This window comes from Ascaphus truei, chromosome 1, assembly GCF_040206685.1.
Source record: "Ascaphus truei isolate aAscTru1 chromosome 1, aAscTru1.hap1, whole genome shotgun sequence".
In the NCBI taxonomy this organism is placed as follows: Eukaryota; Metazoa; Chordata; class Amphibia; order Anura; family Ascaphidae; genus Ascaphus; species Ascaphus truei.
In genome coordinates this window covers 411,847,360-411,867,391 of record NC_134483.1, presented here as the reverse complement: position 1 = coordinate 411,867,391, position 20,032 = coordinate 411,847,360, and the positions used below count along the sequence as shown (strand labels likewise).

The 20,032-nt window shown below is 40.8% G+C and overlaps 1 protein-coding gene across 2 annotated transcripts in view; it reads right to left on the bottom strand.

The window, feature by feature from the left end:
• The window catches only part of TTC29 (tetratricopeptide repeat domain 29), a 313,491-nt gene extending 296,426 nt beyond the window's left edge, over positions 1-17,065 (bottom strand). The window contains exons 1-3 of one of the 2 annotated variants that reach the window (XM_075613943.1): positions 17,011-17,065; positions 14,675-14,787; positions 12,368-12,451 (exon numbers count right to left, since the gene is read on the bottom strand). In XM_075613943.1, the coding sequence (XP_075470058.1) occupies positions 12,368-12,451; positions 14,675-14,781 (191 nt within the window). In that variant the 5' untranslated portion in view covers positions 14,782-14,787; positions 17,011-17,065. Of the gene's footprint in view, positions 1-12,367; positions 12,452-14,674; positions 14,788-16,953 lie in introns of both variants that reach the window. The other variant, XM_075613934.1, reaches the window with a different exon arrangement.
• Positions 17,066-20,032: the final 2,967 nt, after the last annotated feature.

Genomic DNA, 20,032 nt, shown 5'->3' with positions numbered 1-20,032 from the left:
GTTTAGAAGATCACAATAGATATACCTATAACATACATACATTTAAAAAAACTACTTAAATTGTTACACCTATCAAATCTTAAACACTGTAACATTGAGTTGAAAATGGAAAAACAGCTGCACTGCTATTTCTGTTCTGTTTAATCACCTGATTATGGCCTAATATTCACTTGCCACTGTGGCAGTCGCAGTAATAGGCAGTGCATGTCCACTATTTTTTCAAACAATTTTTCTCATGACTATGATGGGAGAACTAAAATCAACGTGCTGTACTGTCAAGGGAAAGCAATAATTGTACTGAAAATAAAAGTTCACAAATTACACTGATATCTTCATGGCGAGATCATTATACCCAATCAGAATTTAACCAACGTGGTTTCATTTCCTAAGTAGAAATGTCATCTGCTGCAATGCATTGTGGGTTTCTCTGGCACTGAATGATATACGGGAGTGTGTCTACCTAAATGTAATGTCTTCTTATTCTTCCGTTCTGTGCACACTACACTCCTCCCTCTTCTGCTCATCTCATCTGTCTCTTCCTCACCTTGCTGTCTTATTTCCCATTGCTTCTAAATAGCTTCAAAGATCAGCATGGAGCATGGAAGAGATTATAAAATGTATAATATAAATGTAAATAGAAAATGAAACATCTTCCTAGTAAACTTGCTGAAACTGTAATACCAGCGGAACAAGTTAAAAAAAAAATCTAAACTGCTGGATGTTGTGATATTGTAGTAATAATTGGAGTAATTGTGTGTACCAATGGTTTTATGAACATTTATTATTTGAATTAGTGTGGAGAGAAGAAAAAGCGGCTCAGACGAGGGGTGTGTTTGGAAACACAGCAATATGTGTGTGTGTGTGTGTGTGTGTGTTTAGTTTCAGTGCCCTTTCTTAGTAGGATACTGTTATGCTGTAGTACACAGCACATTGCATTGTGTATTGCTGTAGCCTAAAGTAGACATATCATAGTCACTGTCAATAATGACATTATTGACATAAACCCTGAAAATACCATTGTCAATTTAAGACATTTCAAGCAATATAAAAGCATTACAAAGATATTACATGAGCCCAAAGGCTAAACATCAGGATGCCAATAAAATTCTAGTTTAACAAGTAACTGCCCGGTACTCACATCTCCTTGTAATTTAGTTCAATGAAATGATATTGTACAGGACATGATATAACAGATACATAAGGGGAGATTCAATAAGTCAACGGGAGTTAACGCTGGATCAGAGTGCGATACTCCGCATCGACGCGTATTGATGCCATAACTCCTTCAGTGTTGGGTCAGTAACAAAACACACTGAAGAGCAATGGTTTGCTGACACCAAGCACTTTCAGTAGCAGGAGTAAGGGAGAAATAAACAAATGCATGTACTATGTGGGGATTAATTATAGTCTGTAGTTCCCAAAATATTTGTTTGTCTTTGTATCAGAAAACGGTTCCAGGCTTGATCTGATCTGGTAGTACTTGCTAAAGGAGGAAACAGGAGTAACAATTGCAACATATTTTATACATGTCCTATGCCGTCATTAAAGGTACAGGGGGGTACAGAGTATCAGCACTTTTTTTTTTTTTTCACTACAAGAACACCACCACTATTTATACTGTATTTACAAACTTAAAATTCCACTTTCTTTTTTTTTTTTTTTTTTTGAAGATTGTATTTTTTTTCTAGCACGCCTCTCTCCATTCCTATGTTATGGGATAAATGTTGCTAAAATCTTTTTAGCATTAATTGTTAGTCCCAATTTTTTTTCCAGCTATTTCAAACACTGTTCCTAATAAATTGATACTATTATACTATTTAAATTCATACCTTAAAAGCTGGGGCACAAAGTATGTTCTTTTTATTTGACACATTCTGGACCGTGATAAATGAACCCTTATGCTAGCAGATAAACATAATAAAGTTTAACACATTCACACACAAATTTATTGAGTTAACGTAATTTAATTTCCTCAGGATATAAATTACTTGAGTTCAAAATCCATACAGTGGCTTATATCATCATGACCATTGCCCGGTGCATGCCGACATAACTTGAATTCAATCATTCAAAAGGGTTCAGACTTAAAAAAAAAATGTTTTAAATGAAAATTAAATAAATATTCTACGCTTATTTATAAGTTAGTATGAAAGTGAAGTGTAACGTAAATGCCAAAAAAAAGATCTAATCTACTTCTTTCCTTCAGCTGTAATCAGTTCCAAGTCATACTAATACAAATATTTTGTCAGAAAAGGAATTTGAACAAACCAGTCACTACAGGAAATTATATGTGGGGTTGACCATTAAGCTTGTTACGAATTAACACACCCGATTTGGCGTTAACTCCTAGACAAGCCAATGGGAACTAATGCCTATTCTGGAGCGTTAACCCATAATGGAGCTTGTTAAAAAAAAAAAAGACTACTTACGATAATACAAATGTGTTGAGGGCAATAGTAATATCAACTGAAATGGGCAATTTAGGCTACTTTCCTAATTATGAGTCATGTATACTCAGATTATCTGTTGTGATGAGTATTTTTCCCACATGTAGACATTTCGAAATGAATTTATGGCAATGTCCCAAATACATTCGGTCAGGATTTGTTGTCATCACAAAATGACCAAATATCAGCAGCTATAAAAATGTTATTGACATATGATCTATAGAAAGAAGTCACACTACGCTTAATATTCCATTTAATGAGTAGTAAAGGGATTTTAACCAGTAGATTGAATGGCGCAAGACCACAGTAAATATGAACACATCACTGAAGCTATATATATATCCTATTTCTTTTGATAATACGTAATTTCTGGACAGAGCAACCTTTAGCAAAGATGTAAGTTCTGAGGAAGGTCCTTGCTGGTCTCAAACATTGGCTACGCTATGCACTTATTTATCTGACAGCATCTCCCTTGATTTCTGTTTTCGAGTGCACTGACCCTCTGAACTCAACTGGTTACGGTTTTTATGTAAACTGCATGTTTTTATATCCTGTTATTTTATGGGGGGGAGGGGGGTTTCAACTGTTTATTTAACTGTGTGTTTTGTGGGATAAAGTAAAAACAACGGGGCGCACGGGAAATAATACCACACAATAAAATACATCTCATAAAAAACCAGTAGAATACATTACACTAAAAAAAAGTGAGAGACATCCACCACCTGCGGCTCGGCGAAAACATGCCCTGAGAAAATGTGGTTGAGACAAAAGTCCATAATATGAAACCTTTTTGTGACACTAGGGCTATGCGGGAACCCGGCCCCACTGTGCCATTAGCAGCCAGCCACGGTTTCCATACTAAAGAGATTTATCCCCCCAGGAAAGCTGATATATTTTCCATGGATAAAACATGCCACACCCTACACTTAACTATGTTAATGTCGAGTACTGTGCATTTGTTACAGAGTGTGCCCATGCAACACCTGGTCCACAGGAGAAAATGTGTACCCAATTTACATGCGTTCCTAGGTAAGTCCAGAAGAGGTCTATCTAGCAAGGCAAACTATGGGTCAGGAACAAGAGACAGGTCTACCACAGAACTGATTAAATAACATTGAAAGAAACGCTCTTTCCTCTGGCCCTCTTCTGCTAAAACTCTAAGGCCCGGGCCATAGAGGGGTGAGGAGTTCTGAGCCGCGCTGACGCTCAGGCTCGCCTGCTGAAATCTGCGCGAGCCAGCGGGCGCGATCGGAGGCGGGGGGAGACTAAGGGAGGCGGGGCAGTGACGTCGCTGGGCCAATCGCCCGCGACGCACTGACGTCGACCTCACGGCGCCGACGTCACGGCGCCGTGACGTTGACGCAGCTCCACGCTGATTGGATGTTTTCAGCTGACAGCGCGCTGAAAAACAGCTTGGCTGTCGGCTGAAAACTCCAGCGCCTCAGCACGCCTGCGGACGCTCGCGTGAGCCCCCTTCAAAGGCATCCTCATTGAGGATGCAGGGGCTCAGCGCGGAGCGTCCGCACGGCTCAGCATGGCCTGTCCTTCTATGGACTCGGCCTTACACAGGCTCTTATTTTCTCCCATCGCGACTATTGCAACTTTTTACTGTCTGGCCTTCCTGCCTCTCACCTGTCTCCCATAGCAATCTATCCTAAACACTACAGCTAGAATCACTTTACTCTCTCCTAAATCTGTCTCAGCGTCTCTCCTGATAAAATCCCTCTCCTGGCTTCCGATTAAATCCTATATTACTTTCAAAATTCTCCTCCTCACTTTTAAGGCTTTACACTCCTCTGACCCTCGTTACATCTCAGCCCTAATTTCTCACTATATAGTAGGGCCCCGCTTCTCTGCATTTCGCTTCTCGGTGATCCGCCAATGCGGTGGTACCGAGAAGAGGGCCGCTACATCTGCACATGCGCAGAAGGGGGAGCGGCCGAGGTTGCGCAAGCGCGGAAGGGGTAGGAGAGATGGAAAATCACCGGTGCACATAGCAAATGCTATGTTCCGCTTTTCGCCGGCACCCTGGAATGGAACCCGCCGTATGAGTGGGACCCTACTGTACACCATCCCGACTCTTGCGTTGTGCCCAAGGATCTCTCTACCCCTTTTATATCTATAGTCATCTCCCACCTTAAACCCTTTCTCACTTACTGCCCCACACTTCTGGAATGCCCTTCCCGTCAATATCCCTCTTTACCCACCTTTAAGGCTCATCTTAAAACATACGTCTTTAATTAAACATTTGGGTAGCTCTGTTGACATTTACCATGACTCCTTGCACACACACTTAATCCCCTCCCCCATTGTCTCTGTAAATTCTCCCTACTTACCACTTAGATTTCAAGCTCTTTGGGACAGGGACTCCTTTTCCTAATTTCTACGTGTATGTATGAAGCTCTTATTCTTATTATGTGACACGTATTACTGCTGTAAAGCACTAGGTACATGGATGGCGCTATATAAGTAAAGATATACATACTGTACATTACTGTACATTACGGTGAATACCTGTCTCCAAACTGTGGCTACCACAGGACAGAACCTCCATGTGTGTAGTAGGGAACCGTTTTACACACAGCCCCGAAAACATAAAGAGGATTGTGCATTATTAATGCTAGAAAATCTAACAGGTACCATCTGAAAAACATCCTGTATGAATTTTCCTTGAAAACTGTGAAGATTGATCACCTGGCCACTACCTCACATATTTCTCCCCATACCTCCTCATCTAAAAAGTATCCTAATCCCTCCTCCCGCTTCAGCATATACACACATGTGCTTGAGGAGTTGATGATCAGAAGTATTTGTTATATCTGGGAAATCAAAACTTTCTCTAGGTGCCTAAATATATATCTCAAAATAGGGAGATAAATCTGTATGGATCGTTGTAACTAAGTACTGGACTTGATTTTATATGGTATTGAGTATAAATTAGACAAGATTGTGCAACAAGGCAACATGTTTTTATTTATGAAAAAATAAAAAAAATAAACTGAGCTCCACAAAAGAAAAAACTAATGCAGAGGAGCAGTTTCAAATCATAAAAACAGATATTTAAAGTGGACAAATGCCAGAAAAGTATTCAAATGCTGAGGGGCACTTACAACGGCCCGAGCCTCTACCAAAAGCATTCTCAATGGATCTATATCATAAACAAAAATACAAAAATATTCCCCCCTCTCCTAGATGGGAAGCAGGGTGTCTGACAGCGCTGAACCATGTTAATTTTAGCTCCGGGGACCCCCTGCTCCCCGAGATACATACCTCTCACAAAACAAACAAAGAGGTAATGCCGCTTTAATGTTACAAGATTCAATCAAGAATCTGGTTGCTCTTCCTTCACTTAGCACACACAGCAATTCTGGTACAATTTACCTGAGTCTCATAAAACCGCCACCTATTAAAGATATTTTAACACTTGGCTGTTTCATACAAAAGGGACATACTTGAAAATGAGAGGTGACTCAATGTATTTTGGTAAAAAAAATAATAATATTCATAAACAATTACATTCCCTGTATTTCCCCTCAACAATATTTTGGAGGGAACAATGCATTAGAACCTCTAGATTTTATCAAGTTAGATCCATGTGTTCGGACAATGATTTCTCAGCTGCTAAAAGTGCTTCAGGCATAAAGCTGATTCTAATAAGAAAAGGCAGCCACTTCTTTTTGGGCTGTCATGTCGAGATTTTAGTAGTATGAATGGTCTCTGGGGACATCTACTGGAAGCCTAACAAAACTGCAGCTACATAATATAAATTAAGAAACTTGCCTTTTATCAAACACTCACAAGTGGAAATTACTGCCTAATTATGTAGTACTTAAGCTTGGACTATTACATGAATGACTTGGGTGCTAAATCTGTGATAAGCCAAATAAAGAAAAAGAGAATACAAATATACAGACATGGCGATAAAGGTAGATTATGGTTCATCTAAAAGCCTGCACAGATATCTTCCTTTGGATGGGATGAAGAATCATTTGCATGTCATTGTACTAATGGATATTGTTCACACGAAGCTGGTCGTTTATATGTTACTGTACTAATGGATATTGTTCACAAGAAGCTGGTCATTTATATGTTACTGTACTAATGGATACTGGTCATAAGAAGCTGATCATTTACATGTTATTGTAATGATGGATACTGGTCATACGAACATGTTCTTTGTGATTGTCACTAAAGTGCAGGATATCCTAGAAATCACATCGTTATTACACGTGGTTTAGAAGATAGCCCAGCTACAAATAAAACTGAGACATTCTTAAATCAATAGAAAAACACAGGTTGTACACATTGGCTGTCTTGTTTTATCTTTAAAGGCACCCAGGCAATCTATAGAAAGGTGACCTTTAAGATATAACTAATAAAGGTTGTAAACATGTAAAAAGTAGTACTGGAAAGACCATTTAACAAAAACAGAAGCATATTTATCACCTCTCCTAAAAAACAAACATAAAAGCAGCTAGATAATCAACTAACAAATTACTTTTGTTCAGAGGGCTGGTATATACAGGATTACCAATCATGTAATTATGTAAGGCAGCAAACGAAAGAATACATGCAATGGACCACCGTGTAAGGGTGCACTCACCCAACTGATAAGGATGTCATTCACAAGAGTATGCTGTCCCGGAAGATATATACTGGAGCCCCAATAGCCAGATCATAGATTACTAACAAGCTTCAGACAGTATATACCATAGTAACGGCATACACATGGATTAGCTATAGAGAACCACATGACTATCTGGTGCAATCGGCCCAAAACACCCATTCAAGGCAATGGAAGTTATTGGACAAACACTGCGATTGACTTCTTCGGAGCTTATTGAATAAGCCCTTTAAATGAATGTCAAGATATTGAGCTTAGGATGCGTATATTTATATCTATTTTAAAAGAGATGGGTGATCAAAGCTAGCAGGATGACTAGGAAGAAGGATTCATGTACAGTGGTAGCGAGTGTGGCTGGATAATGATGGGGAAGATAACAGTCACCGGCAATGAGTGGAAGATGCACAGTTTGTGGAGTGTGGTGCCAGAAATTGTTGTGGTAGGGGGCATGGAGGTGAACACATATGACAGCCAGTGGTTCTATTTTGCTTTCTTTCACAGCTTTTCAAAGACAATGGGCCATATATTAATAAAGAAGTGCTACATCGTAAGGATGATTAGTAAATATGGCACCTTCAAGTAAATATACTGTAAGGTATTTTGTGGTGAAGGTGACTATGTAGTAACACCACTGAGTAAACATGGTCCTTTATGGTCCATTCAATTCAATAGGGCCCTTAAGTTGTTGTCCAGCATGGAAGGTGTCATATAGCGCACTTCTTAGTCATTATGATTTGCCATTGGAATATTAGTGGTGTCGTTAAGGGAAACGGTTTGCTATATAAGATCACAGTGTAGATTTTTTTCATGCTAGAGTAATTTTGAAGCAGAAACTTGCTGGGACTGACCGTTAATATTTAAACCTCCCGATTGTTGCAAGAATTACTTGAGGTAGTGAGTCCCTGAAAAGGTGTCTCTTTATATTAAAATGTAGATGAGTCTTTTGTGTTTTAGCCACAGTGTCACCTGGGGATAAAAGGTAACTTTTTACTATATTATATATAAAAAAAAAAAAAAAACCTGAACTATTCCAGGGAATTCAGAATTCCTTGCGTTGAATAAACCCCAAAGTTTTCAACTTGACAGCATTAATAAAAACAACTTGCACGAAAACTTTCTTTTCTTCTGTGTTTTATCACAGAAGTATGTCATATAATTTAAGGTTTGATGAGGTTTTGCAAGTAAAATTCTATTTCCTCTGCACTTGCTAATAGTCATGAGAATCTGTAGTTTGCACCTTCACATTAAAAATGCATTTCATTTTTTTTTTTTTTTTTTAAATTATTCACCCCGCCTTTTATCCAGATCATGTCTTTGAAAGGAGGACGAGGATAATAAATGGAATAATTCATGATTTCCCATTAAATATGAAAGTTTCTTTTACAGAGTTTAGAAAGTGAAGTTGTACATAATGTGCAGGACTTCATTAGAACTTTCTTTTAACCTTTTTATGAAGAAATCCCACCTTTCTGTGCCTATAGTATGTATGTAGATAAAGTACAGACGCGGTTGTTTCTGTACAATGGGTACCTAGCATGTATAGTAATAGCAGGAATGGTAACGAATACACCATAATAGAAAAGAATAGACACTTAAAAGGCAGCCGCTTCATGGATGCTTCAGTTGGACTCTGCATTAGACCACTAACCCCTCTAAGGGGGAGTTCATGTCTACTCAGGGTCTTTTGACAAGGTGGAGGGGAGGACAACTACACCCCTTCCCTTAGCTCTCCCCGTTCCTATCCCCTCTCTCCCCCCTTCTTCTGTTCTTCTCTCTTCTCCCCCTCTCTCTCTCTGCCTATCCTTTACAGTACTAATATAAGGGGTTTGATCTAAGATCTTCCTAAAACTGTTAATTCTCCCGGACGGGATCTACATAGTAGAATCTAAATGCATAGGAGGTTACAAAATACTAGGGGCAGATCGCCTCTTCTCGATCAATCAACCTTGAGATGCTTCGGGTTGTTCACTTTTAAATGTATATGTTAATTAAGTTTACTGTCTATAAACAACCATGTGATGTGAAAGTACCCCTGTCAGAAAATAATAAAAATGTTTGAAACAAAAAAAAAGGCAGCCGCTTCCAAATCTAATTTAACTAAACAGCTAGTAAATAGTACAGCACTGAATGTCAAAATGGGAGAAACTGCAAAGATGTTAAAATGACTACATTTGTACCGAGCAACTTATTTGCTTTGTAGTACCTGGGAGTGAAAACTCTGTTAAAATTCAACATATCTTTTTTTTTCCCCACTTAATGTTGCTACATACTCAAAGACTTCCTAATAATATAATTTTATTTGATAACCTCTATGATGAGAAAACACCATACAAAAATGACTGGAAAATGTGCTATAGAAAAGGCCTGTTTAGCACTGCAACACACCTTAATGAAACTTTCCCATAATATAGACTTGTGACGACATTTCATTCAAATTACAACACTTTACTGTTGTTGTGGGATCTTAAAAGCAGGTTACAACTTTTTACAATTGAGCCTTAGCATGTTTAAAAAAATCATATGTATATGCTATAGGAACTATAGAAATAAAATCTAAAATTCAATACAGCTCAACCCTGTTATAACGCGATCCGTTACAGCGCGAATCCGCTTATAACGCGATGCAGGCGTGGCTCCCAATTTTCGCATTTATGAATACTTTACAACATGATTATTGGTATCTTAAATACTTTATTGTACAATGCATATAATTGTACATTATTTCTAACGCGATCCGCTTATAACGCGATGTGATTCTTTGGACCCCAAGCACAGCGTTATAAGGGGGTTGAGCTGTATTTTCTACTCATCTCATATGTCTCTTCCTATCCTTAATGTCTTATTTCCCATTGCTTCTAAATAGCTTCAAAGACCAGCATGGAAGAGATTATAAATTAAAAAAAAAAATTAAACATCTTCCTAGTAAACTTGCTGAAACTGTAAAACCAGCGGGACAAGTTAAAAAAAATCTAAACTGCTGGATGTTGTGATATTATCAGGAGTCATTGTGTGTACAACTGGTTTTATTATCATCATTCATTATTGTAATTGGTGTGGAGAGAAGAAAAAAAAAGTGTGTGTGTGCAGAGCACGCGCATTTTAAGTGAAACTTCTTTGTCTTTTGGCACTGTTTTGTCACAGAAATTGTATTTGTGATGGTGATGTTTTTAATAAAAAAATCAAAAACGCAATTTCAGTGTCAAAACGCAAAGAAGTTTGACTTAGAACGCGCGTGGACAGCACCCCCCCCGTCTTAGCTATTGGCACTTCTATATTTATAGTGGGTGTCTGTGTGTCTGTCTGTCTGTCTGTCTGTGTCTTTGTGTGTGTAGCCAAACGACCTATAGCGCACAGGAGAGAAAAAAACAAAACATAGTGTAATCTGTAAACACTAATTGCATATTCCTGCTATAAAGAAATGCACTTACAGGATATCAAATAATTTCGTGCAAAAAGCAGATGGTATCAGCTGAGTATACTCTTCAGATAATCCACAATTCCAAATCCTTGTAGACTGTTGAGCTGTAGTATGCTCTCAATTGGATATGATAAAAAGGATAAGGAAAAGAAAGAAAGAGAGACAGCGCTCTCAAGTAAGGTGCCCCTGACGAAGCCTACAGCGAAACTAGTAGGGTGGAGAGTAAGGTGAAGCCGTGAGAGACTGAGTGGCCCCATCTGAAAACTCCCCTGCTATCCTTTGAGGAAATCTCGCGAGACGCGAGGAGAAGCATCACGTGATCAGAAGAGTCAGTGTGTGTGGAGACACCGGCAGAGAGAGACGCGGGTCGCCTCTCCTAACAGCTGTGGATCTCCCAAACATCACACAGACTATCTGAGGACTGTGACACCGTGAGGAAACGACGCAGGGCCTCAGTTCAGGAAACGGTGTGAGTGTTGCATGCAGGAGAGAGCTGGAGTGGGGCTCCACTATCACGGATATACCCTTGCTGTTTTAGCTTAATAAATTGTTTGTACTTGAGAGCGCTGTCTCTCTTTCTTTCTTTTCCTTATCCTTTTTATCATATCCAATTGAGAGCATACTACAGCTCAACAGTCTACAAGGAATTGGAATTGTGGATTATCTGAAGAGTATACTCAGCTGATACCATCTGCTTTTTGCACAAAATGATTTGATATCCTGTAAGTGCATTTCTTTATAGCAGGAATATGCAATTAGTGTTTACAGATTACACTATGTTTTGTTTTTTTCTCTCCTGTGCGCTATAGGTCGTTTTTCTATCTACTGTGACTTTATCTCTCTGGGTGAGAGTCTGGGCCAGCTGCAGGGAGAGTATTAGACATTATCTGTTCAGACGGTAATATATGTGCATCCTTCTATTTGATTAGTTTATATTGTATAGCGCATTTCTGTTTTTTCTGTCTTTGTGTGTGTGCGTGTGTCTGTGTGTGCGTGTGCTGCTCTTGCGCAGGCGAGTGGGGCACGGGAATAAAGGCTCCTGTGCTTGCGTGCCGAGCTGCCAACACCGACGTCGCCGGCAGCATCTTCTGCCTGCACTGACGTCACTTCCGTGACTGTACTTCCGTCACCATGAAGGCGATTTAATGCAGATGAGGTGTGTTTCAAACCACAGAAATATATTTGTGTGTGTTTAGTTTCAGCGGCCTTTCTTAGTAGGATTCTGTTCTGCTGTAGTACCAAGAATTTCTATGGGGGGGGCGCGGCAGTTACAGAGGCCTTGCGCTCTTCCCCGCGGCATTTAAATTAAATGCCGGAGGGAGGCGTGAGGCCTTTGTAACTCACTTACCTGCTCTCTACCGGGTCTTGGGTGACTCGTCACCATGGCAACGCACATCAAATGACGTGGCGGGGTCACGTGACATCACAAGACCCGCAACGTCATTTGACGCCAAGTCCTTTGAGAGAGGGTGCGCGAACATTGCGGCTGCTGGGCAGAGGGGCACAGCTCAAGAAGTTTACGCACCCCTGCAGTATTACACAGCACATCTATGCAAATGCTTGCAAAATGTTCAAATATTGTATTTTTGAAGCCTTTAAATACATTAAAAAAATGACACTGCAATAAGCTTGCGGCCCTTCAACTCCTAAATAGTTTGTGGCCTGGCCCGTTTGCAGAACTAGTTTAAGAGCCCCGTCATAGTGCATTTGTGGATGATATACAGTACAGTACATTATAACAAAGACTAAAAGACAGACAAACAACAGTATGTGTTACATGTAGCTCTCTTGGCACCTGCAATGTGCACGGGTTCCTTTGGCAATGTTTAGCCTCCAAAAATAAAAATAAATTCTACATCTTTAAACTACTGGACTTACGCAGCAGTTTCTTCTTGTGACAGCTCTTTGATATTCTTCTGCAGATGATGATCTTTGACATCTCTGTCCCTGATCAAGTGAATCCTAAATGAAAAGAAAATACATTTTAACGAGGCACAGAAAGGTGATAAACCACGAACCATGTGAAATGTATAATGCATTGCAATTTTCAATAAGTACTGTAGTAGCAAAATACTTTGTTTTTAGCATTTCTGTGGAAAATATGTTATATAGAAAAATGGCAAACTATTTTAGGGATTTTTTTTTTTTTTTACATACTCCACATACAGGTATATAAGGTATTGCATATATACCAGGGCAGGAAGGACTAATCACATGGATGCTAGCTATTTATGTAGTAAAGTCCTGAATTTTTTTTTTGTATATCACAGCAGGTTTTCCTCTTAGCCAGAAAGTCAGATTCCCAGCGATTTCCTCACCAACGCGTGGAAACTATTCCCATGAATGGTTGTTAGCTATCTATAGCAGCTATCACATTGTGGTGAATAAACTCTCAAGGGTCTGAACTGAAAGGTCATTGAGTATCTCCTTGCAAGGCTAAAATAGATATTCTACGGCTGTTTTTAGGGAAACCGAACCATCAAAGAAAAAAAATCTATAAATGAATCACCCTTGCCTGAATTTCTGTTTAAATCCAACATGGTTTTACACAGTTGACTCAGAATATCTCACCTCCTTAATAAATGCCGGCATTAAAGTCCCCCATACATGCATTAGTGTTCAAGTATTCACGGTCACTGAGGTACAGCATTGGCAAACTCATTTTTTTGTATGGGGATCCCACTCACTCAATCTAGAAACCATATGAGCAAAGTCAACCCAAATGCAACACAATGTTAAAGCAGCAAAACGTGGAAAATCCTATATGTTTTTTTTAAAATGAATCAGTTCTGTAGTATTAGATAACACCGTCTGCATTTTTTAAAAACTCCTAATGTCATTTAAAAAAAAATGTACTGTACTGATCATCCTTTGTTTGAAACAGCAACTATTTAGAAAGTCACAGAAAAAATGGAAATGAACCCCAAAGCCGGTGCTCTAGCTCAGGGAGAAAGGGAAGGCAATAATGTGCTGTTAATCCCTAGTGGAACCTTGAATCGTTCATTAATGGTATTTTGTCCAGCTACTTTTTCCTCGGGTCGCAGTGCACACTTGTGCTTTTCCTATTTAGCAAGTCATATCCACTTCCTGGTTTGAAACAGGCTCACACACACCTTTTTGAGCCCTGTCCTTTGGCAACAAAGTATCACAAACAGATATGTTGCTGTGTTCCAAACAGCAGACTGTCTGAAAGCTGTAACAATAATGTGTTACACTTAGTAATATAATGATACATTGCAGCTGTAGCATGTCACAAGACTGCAGCACAAATTCAGAAGGCAGCCATTTAGTTAGGCACACAATCAGGATTTTTTTACAGATTTATAACAGGAGATCCAAACAATTGGCAACTTAGGTAATTATGTAGAATTATACATTGTCACATGCTTTATATATAAAAATAAGAAAAGAAAAAGGAAGGGGGTTGTTATTGCTGCTTTAAGTACATCTGTGCTTTGTAGCACGGAGTCCTCAGTTTTCTTTTCCCTATCCTTTGGCCATATTTTATTAATAACTTCTGAAAAATCCACTTCTCATAACAACGAATATGCAACCTGACAAGGAGAAAGGGAGAAAGCCATCCCACTGCTGTCAGTAAACAAAAAAGTTTAATTCAACCGTTTTATTTTCTAGGATCGTAGACTTGAAATACCTTCTTTCAGAAAATAAATAAACGATAAAGTAAGAAGAAAAAGATGAATGTCTATGAATGGTGGGTTATAACCTTATTTGTGTAAATACTTATTTACTGAAATGTCACACAATGAAGATAGATCAATAGATGTCTACAGGGTTATAGAAAAAAAAAGCAAACTTTGGGGGGATTCACAAAGCACTAATAATGGATATTGGAGCTTGATCTAAATTAAATGCCATTTGCTTGAATGGCAGTTAATACTGATTGAACTCCAATTTCCCTATTGGATCTACCTGTATATGAATTCTCCCTCCACCTCCCATTGTGCCCTTGCAGTTAATAGTATACTTTTCATCCAATGTTTCTTAACATCAAGGAATTGAGATATTCTGCACAAATTTTGCCCTTTCCATCTTCGTGAAGAGTTAGGAAGGAGTAAAGAGATGGCTGTATGAACAAAAGGGATGTCTTTACCATGAGGATTTTTCTATCTGCAGCATACAAAACTCTGCAGCTTTAACAACTACTACCCTACACAAGATACTTACTTTGCACTGTGAGGTTGCATTATGGGTGGTGATGGGCTTGGCTTCTTCTGTACAAGGCTGGGAAATCCCTGGAGGCCTTGTCTTGGCAGAGCTGGTAATGTACTCATTTTTGTCTAAATTAAAATGCACACAATCAAAGAAGAAAAAAGCAGACTTCGAATGCAACTTTTTCTGAATCATATATAAACACCACAATTGTAAGGTGGTCTGTCTACTAGACTCTTCTGAACAAATACCAAAAGACAGTGGAAGGACATTGGTGTCCTAATAACTGTACACTAGTACTCTGTTTTACTTTTAATACAATGTATATAATTATGCACTAAAGAGTTGATCGTTTACCACACAATTCTAGATTGTAGTATGATACACTGGAAAATTGCAGATTAGATATGAGCAGATATCCTTCATTAAATAGCACAACATAAAGTGCATAAATTTTAACTTAACAAATAAGGTCAAGATGATATATATTTAAAAGTGTTAGTTGTTCCCATTAAACAAGAGCCATCAAAAATGGTGGGTACTGATGAACTCTTAAAGCATTGCCTCTTGGTTTTCAAATTGTCCTTTCATATTGTTTGTATTAGTATTTCTATGTATTTCCACAGAACACTATGATGTCATAAAGTGTTATATAAAGGCAACCATACATATCTCCAATCCAATTATTGTACCGTTCCATACTACATATACCAAAGATCCAGACTTGAATGAATACTTTTAAAATGTCATTTTTAATTTTGTAAATTCTTAAAACGTTATTTTAGAATCAAACATTTAATTTTATGTTTTTTTGTTTTACTTTAAAAAAAAGAATCTCATATTATTGATCACATCAGAAAGAAAAAATATGTCCGAGGTAGACTATACTATATACTTTGTACAGTATATCCAAATTGGTAAAGAGTTATAAAAGCTCAACTGTTCGACTTTATTTGTAAAGCATTACAGTACAGATAAGAGATTTGTCCAAAATGCTTACACATAAAAAGCCACTGTTTTAAACGACTGTGTACTATTTCACCTTACAGTGTAAGACTTAGACACATTAGAATAGTAATTACTCTCCAATGTTAAACTTTATTATTGGAGTTAAGCCAACCCAAACTCTGTTTCACACTATTAGAATTGCTGCAGGACCAAAATACTATTCACCTTCAGCAGCGGGACTGAAGCAGTATGCAGTGGATGGGCAGAGTAAGAAGACATACATTTCAACAGAATAAATTAACATTTATTTAGGACAAGTTTTGACAAAAATGGTACTAAGCTTCATAGAGCACTAAAGACCATTGTCCCATTTGTACTACAGGGTGCTATGACATAGGACACCTTATGGCCAATACCGGTGATGGGGCTGCAAGGAGTCTTATGGCATAGCACTGCTCAGTAAGTCTCTCACTATGCCTTAGTGAAACCCTTTTCTAGCATGTTAGTTTTCTGTGATGATATCCAAAATATCCAAAGTAAATGTGATAGATATAGGTCAAGTAGCTGTGTCATCCAATCCAATCAGCTGAACAGTAGTGTGTCGCTCGACCTGGACATGCAATTCTGATTTTCAACACTGGTTTAGAAAATGGTTTCTTTGTAAAGTATTGTGTCAAACTCCAGGCACGTTGGTGGCAGGTCATACAAGTGGGAATCTGTTTTGTAATATAACGCTGTGATAAGCTTATACACAATGCTATAGCCATTCAAATCACTGAAGAAAGGCATTGTATGTCATGTGAAAAAAAGACCTCTAGTTCTAGCAATATTTAAATACTTAGCAGGGCAGAGAGTAGGTAGGTGACTCTTCCAATATGGGGGACACCCCGGCTATTACTGCAAGACTTATATCAATATGAATAAGGACGTTAGACAAGTCTAATATCGCTGTATGACCTCCTCATGCAGTAACGGTCACCAAAGTGAACATATTACCCAGCACACACAGTATACAAGTAGCACACACACACACACACAGTATACAGGTAACATACACACAATATACAGGTAACACACACACTGTACACAGGTAACACACAGTATATAGGTAACACACACACACACACACACACACACACACACACACACACACACACACACACACACTATATAGGTAACACATACACACTGTACACAGGTAATACACAGTATGTAGGTAACACACAATGATACAGGTAACACACAGTATATAGTTAACACACAGTATATACAGGTAACACACACACACACACACACACACACACACACACACACACACACTATATACAGGTCACACACACACACACCTCAGGCCGGTGCTGCTGTATGCTGCCCGCATTCCGTGCTATGCTCCCCGGACTCACCGCATCAGGACGCGGCTCCGTCTCCAGGGCAACACATCAGGAAGTGCTAGAATCCTTGTCCATGTGAGCTCCGCAACCAATCACAAGCCGCTGGGATCTGCTACGTCACAATCTCCGTCTCAGAACGTTGTTTGAATCCTCCCAGACTGGAGCGCGAGCAGGCAGTGCAGGGGAATAACACCCAGTGCGGGGGAATAACACCCAGTGCGGGGGAATAACACCCAGGGCGGGGGAATAACACCCAGTGCTGGGGAATAACACCCAGTGCGGGGGAATAACAACCAGGGCGGGGGAATAACACCCAGTGCGGGGGAATAACACCCAGTGCGGGGGAATAACACTCAGTGCGGGGGAATAACACCCAGTGCGGGGGAATAACACCCATTGCGGGGGAATAACACCCAGGGCGGGGGAATAACACCCAGGGCGGGGGAATTGCACCCAGGACGGGGGAATAACATCCAGGGCGGGGGAATAACATCCAGTGCGGGGAATAACACCCAGTGCGGGGAAATAGCACCCAGTGCGGGGGAATAGCACCCAGGACGGGGGGAATAACATCCAGGGCGGGGGAATAACACCCAGTGCAGGGGAATAACATCCAGGGCGGGGGAATAACACCCATTGCGGGGGAATAGCACCCAGGGCGGGGAAATAACACCCATTGCGGGGGAATAACATCCAGTGCGGGGAAATAGCACCCAGGGCGGGGAAATAACACCCAGTGCGGGGAAATAGCACCCAGGGCGGGGGAATTACACCCAGTGCGGGGGAATAACACCCAGTGCGGGGAAATAGCACCCAGGGCGGGGAAATAACACCCAGTGCGGGGGAATAACACCCAGTGCGGGGAAATAGCACCCAGGGCGGGGAAATAGCACCCAGGACGGGGAAATAACACCCAGTGCGGAGGAATAACACCCAGGACGGGGAAATAGCACCCAGGACGGGGGAATAACATCCAGTGTGGGGGAATAACACCCAGGGCGGGGGAATAACACCCAGTGCGGGGAAATAGCACCCAGGGCAGGGGAATAACAACCATTGCAGGGGAATAACACCCAGTGCGGGGGAATAACAACCAGTACGGGGGAATAACGCCCAGGGCGTGGGAATAACGCCCAGTGCGGGGGAATAACGCCCAGGGCGGGGGAATAACGCCCAGGGCGGGGGAATAACGCCCAGGGCGGGGGAATAACAACCAGTGCGGGGGAATAACAACCAGTGCGGGGGAATAACGCCCAGTGCGGGGGAATAACAACCAGTGCGGGGGAATAACGCCCAGGGCGGGGGAATAACAACCAGTGCGGGGGAATAACGCCCAGGGCGGGGGAATAACGCCCAGTGCGGGGGAATAACAACCAGTGCGGGGGAATAACGCCCAGTGCGGGGGAATAACAACCAGTGCGGGGGAATAACAACCAGTGCGGGGGAATAACAACCAGTGCGGGGGAATAACGCCCAGTGCGGGGGAATAACAACCAGGGCGGGTGAATAACAACCAGTGCTGGGGAATAACGCCCAGTGCGGGGGAATAACAACCAGGGCGGGGGAATAACAACCAGTGCGGGGGAATAACACCCAGGGCGGGGGAATAACAACCAGTGCGGGGGAATAACACTCAGTGCGGGGGAATAACACTCAGTGCGGGGGAATAACGCCCAGTGCGGGGGAATAACGCCCAGTGCGGGGGAATAACACTCAGTGCGGGGGAATAACACTCAGTGCGGGGGAATAACACTCAGTGCGGGGGAATAACAACCAGGGCGGGGGAATAACAACCAGTGCGGGGGAATAACAACCAGTGCGGGGGAATAACACTCAGTGCGGGGGAATAACAACCAGTGCAGGGGAATAACGCCCAGTGCGGGGGAATAACGCCCAGTGCGGGGGAATAACAACCAGGGCGGGGGAATAACAACCAGTGCGGGGGAATAACACCCAGGGCGGGGGAATAACGCCCAGGGCGGGGGAATAACACCCAGGGCGGGGGCATAACACCCAGGGCGGGGGAATAACGCCCAGGGCAGGGGAATAACGCCCAGTGCAGGGACTGTAAGGCAATAATAATACCCAAATGCAGCGTGCAGAAGCAGCAGCAGTGTGTGCATCCAGCGCACACCCGGGCATTCCGTGCACAGCAGCGCATGGAAATGATAACAATATTATATCATTATAAGAGTGCCTTTAATTACTACCTCCCGATGATGTTATGGCGAGCCAACTCATTCAGTGAGTGAAGGCCACAGAGACTTTACAAAAGCTACCTCCCAATTCAGCAGTGTATTATTCCCTGTCTCTCAGCAGTACATGCATTTCCTGCTGGTTTATCCCGAGACACTCATAGCTCCATAGTCACAATAAGAAATAATATTTCCAAGATCAGAGCTACAATAATGTCCTTTAAAAAAAAGTGGTTTCGTGAAATAAAATCAAAATATATATCCAGAAGAGAGAACTTCTGGAATTGTTCATTCAAATTATTTGATCACAATGGAAACGGGAACGTTTGGGCAGTTTGAACAACAATTTATCTTCAGTTTCTAATTGGAACTGTTTTGTTAAACTCTCATCACAGAGAGGGGTTAACGTGTGTTAGTTAAAGCAGCAGTCCAAGCTGCCGTTTTTGTATTTTTTTTTAATTTATTTCCCCCCCCCCCCTTTAATATGTGCATCAATACAATAGACACAATGATAAGTAATTAGCTAAATTGCCGATGGATCCGTTCTCCTGTGATCGATCGGCGAAGATTTGGCTCGGGGGTTCACTAAATGGCTGCAGAGGGGTATTGACTCAGTATCTGTGACTAAATGGTTGCTATAGGAAAAAAAAGGCATGTTACATTATAATACATAAAAAATGTAATTCAGAGTTGTTTAAAACAAATACTACAATTATTTTCTCATAGTACAGAACTGATTTATTTAAAAAAAAAAAAAAAAAAAACACATATAGGATATTGCTTGGTCTGTAGCTTTAAGAGGCTGTACATAACATTTCTCAGGTATCAGGGCCTGCCCT